The sequence below is a fragment of the Xenopus laevis genome, chromosome 9_10L (assembly GCF_017654675.1).
Source record: "Xenopus laevis strain J_2021 chromosome 9_10L, Xenopus_laevis_v10.1, whole genome shotgun sequence".
In the NCBI taxonomy this organism is placed as follows: Eukaryota; Metazoa; Chordata; class Amphibia; order Anura; family Pipidae; genus Xenopus; species Xenopus laevis.
The window spans coordinates 20,327,903-20,346,635 of NC_054387.1; the positions used below are offsets into that span (position 1 = coordinate 20,327,903).

Sequence of the window (18,733 nt, forward strand, 5' to 3'; positions counted from 1 at the left end):
AAACTCTCAGATTGGGAGTGACAGGAATAGATGATGGTTTTAAAAAATGTTTTTGTTTCCATTGATCCCCAACCAGTGGCTAATAACCAACATGTTGCTCACCAACCCCATGGCTGTTACTCCCAGTGGCCTCAAAGCAGGTGCTTATTTTTGATTTCCAGACTTGGAGACAAATTTTGGTTGCATAAAACCAGATGTACTGTCAAACAAAACCTGTAAGCTGTCAGTCAACATAGGGGCACCACCAGGAACTGTTTCATGCTTGTGTTGCTCCCCAACTCTTTATAACTGAATGTGGCTCACGTTGCGACCTCTGGTATTGGGAATACCTATAGTAAAGAGTTTTTAGGATGTGTCTGGGGGTAGCAATACTGATAATCTTTGTTGTCTTTTTTTTCTACTACAGCAACACCCTTTCTTTGTGCTGCATGAATCCAAGAACACTGATGTGGCATCTTTCGTTAAACGTATCTTGGGAGACTAAATCTGCCATAAAGGCTGGTCTCACCTTCTCATGGACTTTTCCTCTGACAGGACATGGAATGGCTTAAAGTGGCTGTCCTACTTAATCAAGCACCAGTAGAAATGACTCATGGGACTGGGAAAACTGGACTCGATATTTCTTTCTAATGGCCATTCTTTGCTACAGAACGGTTTTTCCAGCATGGAAAGATTTCTAACCCCTATGCTGCCATAGGTGCCCTTATGGCTGTACAGGTGTTACTATAGATGCCTCTTACCAAATGGTGTAACTTTGACTGCTGCCGTATAGGGTTAATATTTAGGTTTCCTATTCTTTTAGACCTTTTGTATTGGTTCTAGGTGCTATTGTAGTTCCTCTTTAACATGGTTTCTTCTATATTTTTTCTTCCCTTCCTACTATTGTTTTGGAGATATTTATGTTCTGTATTCTGATTAGGTTTGGTTTTTATGAAAGGACGTGTGTGTGATATAAAAGGAGAACCGTGGCAAATATTTATAGGGTTTTGCTGGTGAGAGGGTGAAATCTTTTGTGTCCTCTATTATTTAAGTTTTTTTTTTTTTTTGGTTTCTAAAATTTTTCTTTGGATCGAGAATAGGTATATGTGCAGAGATTATGACCTGGTCACACATGAATAAATAGAGTTGGCTTGTTGCTGATTACTGAAGGGCAGGCAGTTGTCCTCATCGTCTACTAGTGTTATCTGAAGCCTTAATAACAATCTTAAAAAGTCAAGATTTGTTTTTTCTGTAGAATAATCATGAGGATCTATAATGATGTTACACCTGAAAGAGAAGATAATTAAAACAATTTACCTCTCCTGTGGTGAGCAATCCTATTGACAGTTTGTAGTTACATAAAGCAGGCCCATCTGTCGCTCCTATCTCCCTTCTTATTTCAAACATCTTGCAACTTTGGTTAATAATAGGGTAATTTAGGGCCAACCAATCCTTTCCCTTGTCAGCACAGACTTTTGCTGTTACCAGTAACCTTTGAGGTTTCTATTGAAGTCAAACTCTTCCCAGAGGTTGTCTTCCTCTTTGTCCTTTGCCCCCTACTTTTCTCATTTTTCCTGTTGGAGGATTTTGCTTGTGCTTTACTCTTTTTACTTTGTATTTTACAGCATTTAGAAATTATATATATATTTTTTTTTCTGTATTTTCTACATTTTTTTCCCTGAAGAGGTCTGCAACTGATTAGCCTTTCCCCCCTATATACATCTACATGAGGGTGAATCCATTTTTTTTTTTTTTATTATTTATAACCATTTTTTTGCTGCGTGAGGCACCTGCAGGTCATTGCAAGAGGTAAACCAGTCATGGTATCCATGACCAATAGAAATGTTTGTATTGTGCAGAGGTGAGTTTATTCAGGGCATCTTTTTCTGTTTAGTCTAAATTTGGCCATTGTATGTTGTATGCCTTTTACAGGGTCAACAGCAGATACTGTGGGGTTATAATACTATTAGGGATGCACCAAATCCACTATTTTGGATTTGGCCAAATCCCCAAATCCTTCGCGAAAGATTCGGCCGAATACCAATCCGAATCCTAATTTGCATATGCACATTAGGGGTGGGAAGGGGAAAACATTTTTTACTTCCTTGTTTTGTGACAAAAAGGCACACGGTTTCCCTCCCCATCCAATATTTGCCTATGCAAATACGAATTCGGATTCGGTTCGGCCAGGTAGAAGGATTCGGATGAATCCGAATTCTGCTAAAAAAAAGTCCGAATCCCGAACCGAATCATGGATTCGGGGCATCCCTAAATACTAAGTATGTCCTTAATGTGCAAAACACAGAGAAAACTAGTATATTTCCAATCCAGTGATATGTCTTGCATACCAATTATATTTTTTAATGTCAAACAAAAGTGTGTTTGGTTTTATTTTTTGGGATTTCTTTCTTGTGTTAATCCTCTCTTATACTGCAGCCGGATTGAATTGACATGTTTATATCATTTAGTGACCACATCCACCCCATTCATTTGGACAGCCCTGCTGTATTAAATCAGTTTATCTTTAGATGAATGCTAGAATTGCAAACATGTCTCTTTTAGACACATTCATTGCTAAGACAGCTTGCTCCTTTAAAGGAACAGTAATATCAAAAAATGAAAGCGATTTAAAGTAATTAACATATAATATATTGTTAGCATGCATTGCTAAAAGTTGTTTGCTTCAGAAAGACTACTATAGTTTATATAAACAAGCTGATGTGTAGCCATGGGGGCAGCTATTCAAGCTGGGAAAAAAGGAGAAAAGGCACAGGTTATATAGTACATAACAGATAAGCCCTGTCCAATACAATGGTGTTTAGCTGCTATGTAACATGTGCCTTTTCTCCTTTTTCAGCTTTGAATGGCTGCACAGCAGCTTGTTTATATAAACTATAGTAGTCTTTCTGAAGCAAACATGTCCTTTTTACCATGCAGAGCAACAGTACATTATATTGTAATTTCTTTCATACAATTTCAGTTTTTGGTGTTACTGTTTCTTTTAACACCTAGTTTGCAGTTCCTTCCCATTCCTTTTTCTGTAAATTATCTTTGCACTTTCTTTCTCCATACAGGAACACCCAAAGCCTCAAAAGCTACTATTAAAGGGGACCCATCACCCAAAATCCTATTTTATCACATTAGTCAAGCAAAATGAACTTTAATTACACTGTATAAATTATTTGAATCTTGTTTCCTTCAGTCTGGGAACTCATAATTATAGCAAGCAGGAAGCAGCCATTTTGTGGACACTGTTATTAAGACAAGCCTTGCATCAATCTTGTTTGTGCACCAGAATGGGGGACCTGATGTCCATCCCCATGCCCTGGCTACACAATTAAATGATAAAGAGAACGGGGGAATGTGGGGAGAGCAGTGACATGTAGGAAGTGCTGAATGGAAAGTGAAAGTAATTGTCTGCCCCGCCTCTATGCCACTGGCATAGAGGAGGGGCAGACAATATTTGATTGACAGTTGAGATTTTTAAATGAGCTTACAACAGCTATGAATGCTTTAATAAAAAATAGAAATTGGATTTCATGTTTAATTTGAAAAGGACTTTTATTTTACAGATTTTTGTGTCTTGATGACAGATCCACTTTAATACTAATGAACAAATTTAACTTTTTTTTTTTAAAACTCTGTACACAAATGCAGTTGAGTTTACCAGTTTTGCCCATGTTTGACCAAATTGACTGGCATCTGCCCATATATTTAGATCTAGACCAACCTCGTTTTTGGAATCTGCTCAGATCCTTGAGAGTCAGGTTGAAAATGTTGTTTGGTCAATTTCACCAATTATGAGGTCGGTGTAAAATATGATGATTGGTTTAACTACTGCAGAAAATTAATAATCTGTCTACCATCGTTGGCAGCCAAACTGGCCAGTGACAATTACTATGAACATACAGATTTTTGCTCCTGCACCCTGCTTGACCTCTTGTGCCTACTACAATAATTAAACGGTGCTGTGTACACATGTGTATGGAAGGAGAATTCTAATAATTCCAGAAAGGTGTATTAGGAAAGTGTGCTAAGTCAGGTCTTTAATAGAATCCATATACCCAGGGATATTCAGGGTAAACCACTCAAATCTCAGCATCATTTAGCAACAAGCAGGGGAAAGTTATCAATACATGCTGGGAGTTTTGATTAAACAACAGCTGGAGGTCCTCAGACAAGACATTCCTGATATACAGTCTTCCTACCAGATCTACGTAAAAGTGGTCCAGCAGTCTAATTATTTGCCAGATTCCGAATTCCGTGGATACCGTACATGGAATGTTGGGTTCCTGATTTTGCAATTTGCTTTGTAGGAATTGGGAACTTTACACGACTGTTATGAACCACAACTCTGAGTGGTATCTGTTTTACTTTGAAAGGAAATGCTCCCACCCCCAGCTTTTCCTTTTTAAAAATATTTGTGATGCATTTTTTACTAATTAATTTTTTTTAAAGTTTGCTAAATATCGTATTGTTCGTTATTTTGAAACTGCCCCGGATTTATTTCTTCCTTCATGGGAACTATATTTTCTTCAAACCATAATAAAATCACTTACTTAAATTCCATGAGTCCTTACTAAATTAATAATTTACATACTCAAGTTGGGTTGAAAAAAAGACCAACAACCATCAAGTTCACTGCACATACAGTATATAGACATACATAATTATATTGACCTATCTATACACTCACATATACAGTACTGTATATACCAATATCTATATTAAAAGGGTTGTTCACCTTTAAATTAACTTTTAGTCTGATGTCAAGAGAATAATATTCTGAGACAATTTGCAGCTGGTTTTAATTTTTTATTATTTGCAGTTTTTTAGTTATTTAGCTTTTCATTCAATGGCTCTCCAGTTTGCAATTTCGGCAATCTGGTTGCTAGGGTCCAAATTACCCTAGCAACCGTGCATTGATTTTAATAAGACTGTAATATGAACAGGAGAGGGCCTGAATAGAAATATGAGTAATAAAAAGTAGCAATACATTTGTAGCCTTACAGAGAATATGTTTTTAGATGGGGTCAGTGACCCCTATTTGAATTGGCCGTTCTATAATATACTAAAAGTTAAATTAAAGGTAACTTTAATAACCTTTTGCTTGGTACTGTGTCAAACACTTTAGCAAAGATCACATCCACTGCCATTCTAGAGTCAAGGTTTATGTTCACTTCCTCACAGAAGGCAATTAAAATTAGTTTGGCAAGATCTATTATGCAGAAAACCATAAAACTGATAGTATTGTGATTTTTGTTTTTGAAGTATTTTATCCCTTATTACCCCTTCCAAAAGCATTCCTAGGCCTTTAGTTTATGTTACTGTTTAGTTATATTACATAAATAAAATACACTATAGGGGGTGCAAATAAGATGGATATTTCACACCATTTAAAAAAAGAAAAACAACTTTTACCATTTCTACCCCTTAGGAGAATCAAGCAAAATCTTTCAACCACCAAAGGGTTAAGCCTGACAATCACAGAAAGTTCAGATTTCAAAAGTCCTTTTGACCATGAGGAAGTTGGACCATGATCCAACAAAATGTGTAGGTCACTAGTGGTTAATGTCCTACTAGACTTTCAGTGAGCTCTGCACTCATGATTACACCACATTTTTATGGAGCGTATGCTGTTTCAATCGCCATATTGAGGGTATACAGGACTGTGACCCAGGAATTCTCTGATCATCTGTTTTAAAAGAGAACTAAACCCTGAAAATGAATATGGCTAAAAATACCACATTTTATATACTGAACTTATTGCACCAGCCTAAAGTTTCGAATTCTCAAAAACAGCAATTATCCAGGACTTCAAACTTGTCACAGGGGTCACCATCTTGGAAAGTGTCTGTGACACTCACATGCTCAGTGGGCTCTGAGCAGCTGTTGAGAAGCTAAGCTTAGGGGTCGTCAAATTATCAGGCAGAAAATGAGGTTTCTGTGATGCCATGTAGTAATTTATCTGTATTAGTTACTAATCAGCCTTATATTGTGACATTTCTATTTTATGTGTACTGTATACAGTGAGTGGGTCCCTAAGCTCAGTAAGTGACATCAGCACAGATCATGTGCAGTGAATCTGCAGAAAATAAGATGGGGAGCTACTGGGGCATCTTTAGAGAGACAACTCTTCACTGCTAAAGGGTTGTGGTTGCCTTGGGCTGGTACAGAAGCACAAAACATTGTACAACATTTCTAGCTACTTCTTTAGTTATCCTTTAATCCTTGAAACTTTGTAAGTGCAAATTTTACTTATCTATAAAAATCTAAAATGGCATACACTTTGGGCCTGCACCCCTTTATCATTTATATACTGAGTCGTACTGGCTGATACATTAGATAGCTTTAAGAAATAAAACTGGCCTTTTAGCAAGTGAGGGAATACAGGGTTATGGGAGATAGCTCATACTACAAGTTGATCCAGGGACTAGTTCAATTGTCATTTTGGAGTCAGGAAGGAATTATTTCCCCCTCTGAGGCAAATTAGAAAGGCTTCAGATGGGTTTTTTTTTCCTTTCCTCTGGATCAACTAGCTGTTAAAAGTTTGAACTTGATGGACGTGTGTCTTTTTTCAACCTAACTTACTATTACTATGTTAAAATATGGTTATTAGGGATGGGCGAATTTTTTCGCCTCGTTTCGCCGAAAAAATGATGCGCATAGATTTGTATGGCAGCGTGCGTCAAAAAAAAGTTTGCGTATTTTAACGAAAAGGGTCAAATTCGCCCATCCCTAATGGTTATATTAATTTGTTACTTTTACTTGCTTAGGGATGAATGTGATAAACTACCTGGACTAGTGTCACCCTATAGCCTGCATGTTGTGAGAAATTGAAACAATAACCGCTTAAAAATATATTATTTTCCTAATTTTCTATTGTAATAAGGAATCCATATGGTTGACAGTTCTGTCTTAGTACATTTCTGGGCAACCTTGATGCATACGTATTTGCCTTCTTTGTGCCCACATTCTAATATTAAATGATGGGGAAAACTTTGTTACCCCAGATGCTGAATGACTACAACTTCCATCATTTCACATTCTGCTAATTTGGATGAGGGGTATTATGAATATTATAGCAGCACGTGGCTGTCTGTCAAGCCATGCATCCATCCAACGGACCTGTAACCTTTGCTGACCCCTTTGGTGGAATGGAGTTACACTCAACAGTGGCACCTTTCACATTCTGAGTCTCTAGTAGCTTGGCAGGCAACAGGATTGGCTCTCTCTGTGCTTCTAGGGCTGCAGACTTCTCACATCTGAACAACATGAGACAGCAGCCTGTCTGCACTCCTGGACAGTGTGACACTCACTAGTTCTTGCTGGATGCTGCAGCAGGGGCTCTATTATGGGCTCTCCTCCCGGCCCCTTAGATTTGGCTCCAAACTAGTGATGTGCGGGCCAGCCCAAAACCTGCGGGTTCAGGCCAGCTGCCACAAAAACTCTTCCTTTCTCCCTGCCCGGGACCTCACACTGACAGCTTCCGGCCCTTGCCTGCCCCGCCCCTTTCGTGACAGCGGACCTATAAATAGAGGGGCAGGGCTGGAATAAATATACTTCATTGCTGCTTCATGACTTTTTGCTGTCAAGGAGAAGATTGAGCTAAACAAAGAACAGCAGTGAATTTGAATGTCATTCCTAGATCATGCAAATCTTTTTCCTTGAAAGTCAAATAAAACACTTTGCATTCTAACCCTAAATTAACACCTGTCTAAATGAGGGTTGTGTTAATGGATAACATAGTCACACCTGTTATCATGAGTTTACCCTAACTCCTAAATGAATGAGTTTAATGGAACCATAGTGATTGAATGTCAGTGACTGTATTACTTGTAAGGGTTTAACTTTTGATAGTTTAGAGTTATTTTTACTACAAAACCTCCCTTTTGTCTCTTGTTAACTTCTTGGGTTTCAGCCTACATTTACAAGGAAAAGCACCCATGACTGTATTATCATGAGGTTCCTGCCCATTTTGGTGGAAGGGGTGCTATAGTGGTGGTTTCACTATGTCTGGATACCTTGTGAGTATAACTTAAGCTGGCCATAGACGATCGTATGATCGAACTTTCCCATCTCCCGCCCTGCCACTAACCATTCCGATCAAATAAAGTACAAAAGAACAGATCAGCCTATGTTCTGCCCCTGACAGCAATCATATGAAAGTTATATCATCAGATCGGCAATACATGCAGAGATATTATCGTCAGCCGACAGAAATCTTGTAATCTGGCCGATCGTCCAAACGACCGATCTTTATGGGGCGAAAAATGTCGGGACTCTCCACGCACGGTCCGAAAATTGTACGAATTGAAGATTCGTACAATCATATCTTTGCGTTTATGGCCAGTTTAAGACTGATGGCAAATGTTGTGCTTCTCAGCCTGATGAAAGCAGCAACTAAACTGATCAAAACAATGGCCAAATGAGGATTATCTACAAAGATAATTCTCTCTTTGTCATTGTTTGCAACATGAAATGTATCTTTAAATGGAAATCTTCCTCTAAAAGACCCTGTACCATAATCTGTTCTGGCAGATTTCAACCAAACTGTGGTATACTGCCTGGAATTGAACCAGGGGACTTGGTGTTTCTTAGCTGTCTGAGTTACCACTGCTCTATGTGAGCAGACAACTAAGGCATTGGTAGCAGAGGGCTCCTCCCGAAGCCAAAGGCGCCTTCTATTGGCAGAATTGCGAGCCGAGACCAGGACCTTGGGGTTTTGGGATACCATACATTACCAAATCAAGATCCTGCATTTAAAATAACAGAACTTAGAACCAGAATATGTGGGGCTAGCACTTAGGTACTTCAGTGTCAACACATTAGATTCTACAATCTGTAGAGTTAAACTGTATTTGTGTCCACTGCACCTACAGCAGTGGCGTGTCTCCTGACATGGCAGGAATGTGGCATTTCATGACTTATCAGGTGCACTTTGCTTCTAAGACTCAGTGTTCTTTTTGAATTTTTGTGTGGATGTTTTCATGTCAAAAGTTACTGTAAAGGTGTCAACATCTGAATGCTATTTAAGAAGGTTTAGCCAAGTCTTAAGTTCCATGTGAAAACATATAATCTGATCTCCATCCTTTCTGGCGTACTCTGCAGATTCCTAATTTCACACATTCTTGATTTTAAAAAAAAAAGTGTTTATTACCTTTTTGCAAAAAAAAAAAATGCAGGCAGAAATGTCACAAATTCCATCAAGATAAAATAAATATGTTTGCAGATTTCTCATCGAAGACCACAAACACTTAAATGCACGGATAAATATTTATTTTTCTTGTCTGGATTTCTGTTTTCTCCGTCTGGTGTCTGCTGTTTGGGAAGATTTTTCTGGATGTGGATCTACAACATTTCCTGGCTTGGTGATGGGTGTATAGTACTCCAGTAGTTCAGAGTTGTGTGTGTGTGTGTGTATTCCCATATCAGACACTTGTATACATTAATACGAATATTATTTGAGCTTGAAAAAACATTGTAAATGTGGTAAGAGATTTAACCAAAAATCAAAACAAAAGTAGTTAAAAATACAAAATATTTTTTACAATTCGCTGCGGAATTGAACGCCATAGACTTGTATGGCGGCGTGCGACAACATTTTTTTGATGCCCATACACTTTAATGTATTAGCGACATTTTGCCGGCGGCAAATTTTTGGCAAAACGAAACGGGTCAAATTCGCCCATACCTATTTGTAACACGAAACGCATTAGGCTGTGGACACAATAAATCCTTTTTACTTTGCCACATCAACCTGGTGGAAGATTGCCTTATTTGAGTACTCAACAGTACTTTTCGGTTTGTCTGCTCCCTATGCACCTGGGCCACTTCCCTAATTTGGTGGGTTCTTACTTATTGGAGACCCCATTTCAAGTTTCATCATATTCTTTTATCCTGGGTTGTGACATCAGTCCCCACAGCAAACCTCCCAACTGATAAGATGCTAAGATAAACCCCCATCTTCCCTACATCCTGTTGAGCGAGTTTTTGCATACAAAATCAGTTTTACAACTCTTATAGAAAATAACTACAATTCCAAGACAACCCTTTGATGGAAATTTGGTAAGGGTATGAAGTGAGATGTGAACTCCCTGGAAGACTACCTTTGCAGACAATGTATAACACAAAAATATGCACAAGGCCACAAACAAATTCATATTTAATATAACCTATTGGCATACCCAAAATGTTCAGCAAAAAGACATATAAGAAAGGTCTTGTTATCAATTAAAATGGCTATGGTTAACAATATGTAAATGTTGGTCAGGTCTAATAATCCACACCAAACTTTTACTGGCCTACTGCAGTGATGAAAGGTGACATACGATTGACTGCTATAAGTTATCAGAAATCTAGTCATCTTTAATAATGTTATTATCAAGTCAACTGGTACATCATACATTTATTGCTGTCTCTGTTGGAGTTAATTGTGCTAACATTTGAATAGAAACACTTTCTTGGTGAACCTTCTTCTGCTTGGAAACACTGTACTGCAAGCTTCTAAAATGTATTGCTCATATGTTGTCTTTCAGAACATCACTATTCAGTATCTTGTATTCATCAAATGACTTACATAAGGCATTCACTTACTTTTTCAAAGTGCACCTTAGAAACAAAAGGAGAAGACGTTTAGATGATTATCTCCCCTGGATACTAATTTCACTTTTGTATTACAATGGTGTGTAGAATTCTGCATAATTAGTTCTATGACATATCTTTGTATCTGAAGAAAACTTTTGTCTTATGATTACGATCTGTCAAGGCAAATCTCTACACAATAAATTGTACATTGTGGCATGCTAAGACAAAAAAATCAACTTGGACCTCAAAATCAAGACAATGTATCAGATTGGTCTATCTATGGTGATTATACTTTATGATTAGGGCTTTTTAGCTGCAGCTGGCACATACAACTACTTTGGTATAATGTAATCAATCATTTTAATTTACTATACATTCATTTTTGGAAAAGTGTTTAACTGTAATATCCATATCTAGTATAGGTAAATCTAAAAAAAAAAATTATCTAAAAAACAACTGGACTTGCTGACTTGCTGAGTAATATCCATAGCAACTGTGGGGCACAGTAGGGTTTCTCTACTTTTGCTTGCTGCTGTTATAGGACCCACAAGTAGGGGAGTAGGAACCTCCACAGTTGCCTCGAGATAAACCTTCACCTAAAGACAGGTCTTCCTTTAGAAAATGTTTATCAGAATTTCATATTGAGGTGGGCCATTGGTTGCCCATGCATGCTTTTGGTGAACCTTTCGTGTCCTGACACCTCCTTTACTTTGAAAATGGAAGTGACAAGATTCCTCCTACCAGAATCCAGATCGACCTTTCATTCTTAGAGGGAATGTAAGCTCTCTTAAATGAATGTTGAATTGCTCAAAGCGCTTCAAGATATTAGGATTTTTTTTATACTGTTTATATAATTTAATTGAAAGAAGAGAAGAAACTCTTCTGGTGTTGGTGTAGGGAAATGTCAGATCCCTTTTTTTTTACACTGCAAATATAAATGTGCCGATATTCTGAAATCTAAAAAAATTTCAATATGAAAGTACTTTAGCAATTTTAAATTTATTTGATTTGAGGGTTTACATTTCCTTTAAAGCAGTATTAAGTGCATTCTACAGAGGCTTGTTATTCTGAGCTATCTACATCTGTAAGTTTAGGACATTCTGTCAACTGTAGAGGTCACATAGTATGGATTATATTGGCAGTAGCAGCCATTCTTGTGAAATACCCATCTGAGGAGCATCTTTACAGTCCTATGTGGCCAGTCATCCACATTTACATCTAGTCATTGTTCACTGCAATCTATTGAGGGCATCTTAGAAAATGTTATAAATTTAAGATGATTTATACCAAGCATATGTAGAATTCCAGTTGTTAGGAGAATGTACTAGTAAGGTTTAAACCTCTTACAATGTCTACCTTAGTGCAGACACTTCCTGCCAGATAGGCTTAAAGCATTAAAAGTTCATGCTTATTTGACCTGTCACATTTTAATAGATATATCCTGTACCCATCTGTTTCATTACTGTAAGTTAACTTGCATTGTAATGTTTGCATCCAAACATAGATGACATTTTAGGACAATTAACAAAAATAGACAACCAAGCAGACAAGGGGTTGACCCTTAGGCATGCTTGAGGAATTACAGTAAGTATGTGACCAGCTTTGTTTATTGCTAATGCATATTTAGAGTTGAGGGAAGCCCTTATCAATCACATTGACAGCATCCTAAAAACAGTGTCTCCAGGAATATCTTTCCATAATTGTTTGAACTGACGAGGGACCACAGGATCTAAGAATAGGCTGAGAAATGACAATTCATTGTATTCAGTTGTATCAGGCTTTGGTGAATCCTTTTCAGGATATTGCAATTGTATAGACATTTGTTTTGGGCACCTTTTTTTTTTTGCAGGAGGATTCATGGTTATCTTACAGGAATCCCTTCCTGAATGTTGGGCAGAGGAAGTTATACTATGACTAAAGTTCTTCTACAGTAAAAAGAAAAATGTATCCCAATTTCAGAACAACAATAACTGGCTGATCACCCAAGGTTATGGAAGGCTCATAATCATAAGAATGTTACTTCTGTGCACTGTATTATTAGTCTGTTTAATTATTAATTATTTAGTATCCTCTATATCTTTTAAATCTCAACTGAAAAGGTGTTAATTAAGATTCGGACTGGAATTTAGAATCATTGTTCAAATGAAAGCTCCTTTAAAGAGGAAGGAAAGCTTCAGTGCCAGTCTACCCATACCTTATGCTAAAAGAAAACCCATTAGTGTAAGGTGTAAGTTTGGGGAGTTATGGACTTTCTTTTTGTGTAATGTGTGGGTGTAGGGTTGTGGCATTATAGACTTTCTATTAGTGTAAAGTAGGGATCCACAACCTTTTGGACTCATGAGCAACATTCAGACGTAAAATGAGTTGGGGAGCAACACTAGCATGAAAAATGTTCTTGGGGTGCCAAATAAGGACTGTGATTGGCCATTTGGTAGCCTCTATGTGGATTGTCAACCTACATTAAGGCTCTGTTTGGCAGTGCACCTGGTTTTTATGAAACCAAAACTTGCCTCCAACCCTGAAATAGAAAAATAAGCACCTGCTTTGAGGCCACTGGGAGCAACATCCAAGGGGATGGAGAGTAACATGTTGCTCACGAGCCACTGGTTGGGGATCACTGTTGTACTAAACCTCAATTTTTTATGACTGAGGTTTTTTGGGCAAAAACTCGAATTTTTAAAGGAAAAAAAAAACTTGAATTTCTTTTTCAGATTTATTATACCCCGAAGCTGCAAAAAGTCAGAATCCAAAAATCTGCAGTCTCAAACCTGTCATGGTCATGTATAAGTCAATGGGAGATGTCCCTTTTATAATTTCAGGATATCATGATCTGCGCTGGGTTTTCACCCGACAATCCAAAAAATTTGTATAATTTGGGGTTTCAGTCTATTTTATCGAGTCTTTCCTTGACCCGAATTTTTTGTTATTTTTTAATAGAAAATTAGACAAGTTCAAGTTTTAGTAAATAACCCCCTTCATGTAAGGTGTAAATGTAAGGTTGGGGAGTTATGAACTTCTTTTACTGTAAGGTGTGAGTGTAGGATTGGGGAGTTATGGAATTTCTTTTAGTTTTAGGAGTGCAGTGTCGGACTGAAGCCGCTTCCAACCTCCCTTCGTGGCCCCTGGCATGGCTGAAAGAAAAATAAGGTAGGCGCGGGGGGCCTGAGGGGGGGGGGGTTGCGGCTTGGGGAGGGGGGCCAGAGGTGTTCTGTGTCTGGGGTGCGGTTTGGTTGTAGGGTTGGAGATTTATGGATTTAGGGTAAGGTGTGAATGTAGGGGAAGGGTTGAACAGTTATGGAATTCCTTTTAGTTTAAGGTGCAGGTGTAGGGTTGGGGAGTTATGTAATTTCTTGTAGTGTAAAGAGTAGGTGTAGGGTTGAGGAATTTTGGACTTAATTTTAGTGTAAGGTGTGGGTACAGGAGTAGTTTTGAATACATTCTGCAAAAAATAGTTGCAACTCAGAAATGTTATCTTGACATGTTATACTGTCAGTTGCCTTTGAAAACATAATTTTCATCATGTGACAATAGGAGAATTGGCCCTTCCCAGACAGCTAAGCAGCTCAAAGTTCCAGTGGAAAGTCATCTTTCTGGGATCACTGCATAAATCGATCATCCTTGGACACCCCTCTCATAGTTTGTTTTCATAGTGTAAAATCAATTTAATGGTTCCACTGAATTATTGTCTGGTACGCAAATGTTTGTGCTTTGATGAGTCTAGTAAAGAGATTTAGTAAAATGTAATTTGCAGGCAATTCTCTGTTATACTAGTAAATCCATTGAAAAATGTTCAGTCAGTATAGCATGTCTGCTTTATTGGGCTATGTTGTTCAGGACTCTGATGTTAGAATGGCTGTGTCTTACATAGTATCTTGTACCAGTTTTACAGAAAAAAACCCACCAAAGGCGCATTTTAATAAAAGGTGCAAAGTTTACTATATAGACCATATCTTTGAAAGCAAGCCTCAAATCAGTTACTTTCGATAATTTATCTTGAGAAATATTGAAACTTCTTTTAATATGGGAAAAGAGGGCAAGAGTATGTAACTTTAGGGGTCATTTAGTGGAACCTGGATGAAAGTGCAAGAACACCAAGGGGTGCAAAATTTATGGGGTGGGAGAGGGGCACAAGCGGAATTCATGGGAGAATGCAAGTCCCTGCACTACTTATTGGAGCTCAGAGACCTGTGGCAATTTTTCTACAAGCAGGGCTGGACACCCTTTATGCTTTGCACTCTGCTTTGCATGTAGTAAATGGCACACCCATCTTTAATGCCATCTAGAACCCAGGCATATGTAATGAACCTAGTTGAGGACCTTTTGAAAATAAACAATGTCTCCTTTGCATATTTATCTGATTAGCATGCTATGAAGTGTATATATATATATTTCCTTTTTCATTTTCTAGTTTCAGTAACAATTCATTATTCTGAAGTTGCCTGGTCATAATCTTCCTTAATACCTCCCATAGCCCTGCTCTAGTCTTAAAATTGCTTTACAAGACCAAATCAGGTAGCATAGTCTAAAAGTTCTATAATAACCTAAATTGTCTGGAAATTATTAACCAAACTTGGCCAAACCCTTAATTTATATGTACTAGCTATAAGAAAGCTATGTCAGAATAGGTTGCCCGTTATTGAATTAGTTTAAGCAAATAGGCAGTATATGTTTGAAACTAACAGGGCAGTGGAGTTTTTACAGAAAAAATGCATTCCATGCATGCACAAAAATAACCACACACATGTTATTTCACTAATCATTGTTTTTCAGTTACAAGTGAGAATAATTATAAAGGCACTCTCACTTACAAGTATTTTTTTACGCTGCAAACTTTTGTAAAACAATGTTCTCTCTGGTTATTCATTCTCATAAATTATAAATGGGACTGGAACTATATGTCTTGGAGTGACATTTCTTAGTCTGCTTCCATGCAACCTCTAGGCTCAAACTCAAATGCTGTATAATTAAACTCTTTCATCAAAGCCACTGCAAATGTAAAAGTATGCAGTTAAACCAATTTGCAGAATTTGCCCTGGGAAGCTGCATTTAAAAATACCCAATGCTGAACTCGCTCTCTGAACTCCCAGCAATTTCCGATAGTTGCTTCCTATTCCATTGAATAGAAAATGTAATGCCCTAATTTAGAGGCACTATAGTGTTGTGAAATGTAGCTTCACCAGCATTCTACATACATTGTTTGTGAAGTTCCAGTTCTTGGGCTGCCTTCTCTAGTAAGATTAGTGCTCAACGTGCAGGTGATTAAATAAAAAATACATAAAAATATTATGATGGCCATGCTTTTCTCCCAACATACTAAAAATTAATTTGTGCACATTGATTGAACATTGGGGGTTTATATCATTGTTAAGTTCCAAAATACTTTCACATAGAATCAGCTTAGAAGCTTATCAGCTTATTTTGGGAATAGCACCAACAACAAGGTCTCATGGTCAAGTATGCCAGTAAGAAAGTAGGATTTATCACAGGGCCAATATGTGTTTTTCAGAGGCAAAAACGCAAAAGTAAGGTGAAAAATGTGCAGGAAAGTAAGTGGAGTGAAATGACAAACAAATGTTCAATAAATACTACTTTACCATCTACTGTATACTGTGTGTGTGTGTGTGTGTGTATATATAGTCTATAGACCTCAAGTTGTTATTACTTAAGCCCATCCTCTGTACAGTATAAAAATATATATATATATATATATATATATATATATATAGAGTAATGAAGAAGCTCACACTCACAGGACTGAGCCGAAACGTTAGTTGTTTTTTGATCCAAATAAACACCTTTTTTGATTTTGATAAGTCCTGTGAGTGCGAGCTTCTTCATTACTCTACTTAATTTTTGGGCTTATTGCACCCAGGCAACTATGACCTTCTGACGAGTTGTGCTGGCCTCTACACTACTTTAAAGCTCAGCCCAGTTTGACATTGATAGAAACAAATGTTACATTTATTATCATAATTTCTGTAGGTACATATTTACATATTTCATAACTATAAAACACGTATATGTTAAATACAGAGCAAGGTTCCTACAGGTTTCCTTGAAACTACAGTACAGTGATCAATATCAAAGGGTTTTCTGTGCATATGAACTCTACTATGTGTTAGACGTGTTTTTTTCATTATGTGATCCCCATAGTGTTTAAAATTAAACATCTCTTTTGTTTATGTCTACAGGCCTATTACCCTATACATGCTCTTGCCAGGTCCTATTTTTGGGCAGCCTTTTCTAGTCCACCTGGCATTGTCTATTACAATCATGCCTTTCCCAGCACTGCTTCCCTTTTTTTACTTTTATTATATTCAAGTGATGTTTCCAGTCTGAAGGTGTTCCTGACCATGACTGTCCTACTTCAATTCATCTGCTCCTCAAGGCTTGCTACTTGTATCCTCTTCCAGCCATTGTACTGCATGAAAGCTAGCGACTGATTTATCTGTAATTTCCTGTCCTATCTAATGTACTAAGCCCAGTCTGTTCCTATTTGATCCCACACCACTACAACTGTACAGTCCTCAAGGGGATTTACCAGTTCCTGTGCAGTAAAATGTGGTGACACCTTAATACTAGAGGGCCACAAGTAATCCAGATGTGGGGTTGATATTCAGTCCTTTGTGAACCTGATTATATTAGCTGTGGCCTCTAATTAAGGTTCATTTGTATTGTGTATATTTTTTTTTAGCATTGTAACTGTGTAACTGAACTGTCTCTGAAAGGTAATAACTTGATAGTGGTCCGTAAGGTTAAGTGCTCTTCAAATTGTAGTCTGTTTGACTTAGTTGGGTTGTGCTCTAGGCAGTTAACTAACTTAAATGTTATGTTGAAGTGATGTACTAAACATAGCACATTTTCATGATACCCAACTGAAGCTGTATTTGACCGATAGTGTGTTTCTTCTCCTTAGCAGCTGGCTGGCTTAGTATGGCAAGGTCCCACATAACATTATATTAGTCTTGTGAGGACTAGTTTAGGGCTTGCTAAGGGCATTGGCATAGAGTCATAGTTATGAAAAAACTTTCTTTTATAGATAATTTTGGAGTTGTTGGGTTTTCAGTGTAAAGCAATGAACACATTTTAGAAATAACAGCAGAAATCACAAACAGGAGATTATAAATGATATAATGAACCTGGTCAACCATAGTCAACCCTTGCAGAACATTTTATGGGACAAGACAGCTAACAGGCCCCTCTTAAAGTTATACGGTTTCAACAGAACTTTGATGCTAAGCACAAACATGGACCACACCAGCTCAGCAGCCAACCACTGTGAGTCTTTCACTGAGATCAACATTGCTGGGGGTTCTCTTTTCCACTGGCTCCCAGCCCCTAAAGCCAGCAGCTAACCCAAACTAGCTGAATCAGTAATTGCATAGGATAAGGCATTTACTGATTCAGATAGCTTGGGTTAGCTGTTGGCTGTTTGGCCATGGTTGGTCTTTTAACATCTACTAACATAAAACTAACATCATAAAAGGTCTTATTTACACTATACCTTTCTTTAGCGATCCTTAAAACTCGAAACATGCCCTAGAATAAAGACGATATTTAATAAAAAGGCAATCAAGGCAAAAAGATAAGAGTTGATAAGTTTATATGAATTTTACATGACAGATGATTGGTTCTGTGCTATTAGCAATGACTGACAAGAGTATGGCGAATGAGTATAGGCATGCCTTCAGGATGAAATACTTTGTATTTGGGTGGTAATTAGGATAATGGCTTGAGTAGCTAGTGTGATCTAATCTCCATTCAGCTGTTTCACTAAGCGCAGAAAAATTTAGACACTGGAAGGGCAGAAGGGCTAAAAAAGTAAGACTGTGTATACAGAACTTCAGACCAAGGAAGAAGAGAGTGGGAGTATAGCATATTTAGAAGATTAAAAATAGTGAAAAAAGCAAAAATAATGAATTAAAAATAAATAAAGCCTAATGGGTATTGGTTGTTGTCTAGTATTAAAAGCATTAATCAATCTTAAATTAAATTTCCACTTCAAGCTATGAATAATTATTTCTCTATTTATTTTTTTAAAAAACTAGATACTCTCTTTTGGAAAAGACAGCTAATACAATTTACCCCACAGAAGGTCCTTGTTTCAGAGTTAAAAATACAACATTGAAAAATGCAATATAAACGTTTCCTTTGGAACAATGAATTA

General features: G+C 37.4%; 1 protein-coding gene across 1 annotated transcript in view; it reads left to right on the top strand.

The window, feature by feature from the left end:
* The window catches only part of map2k6.L (mitogen-activated protein kinase kinase 6 L homeolog), a 48,154-nt gene extending 45,804 nt beyond the window's left edge, over positions 1–2,350 (top strand). The window contains 1 exon segment of the mRNA NM_001086478.1: positions 407–2,350. Coding sequence (NP_001079947.1) covers positions 407–484 — 78 coding nt within the window. The 3' untranslated portion in view covers positions 485–2,350.
* The last annotated feature ends 16,383 nt before the right edge of the window (positions 2,351–18,733 follow it).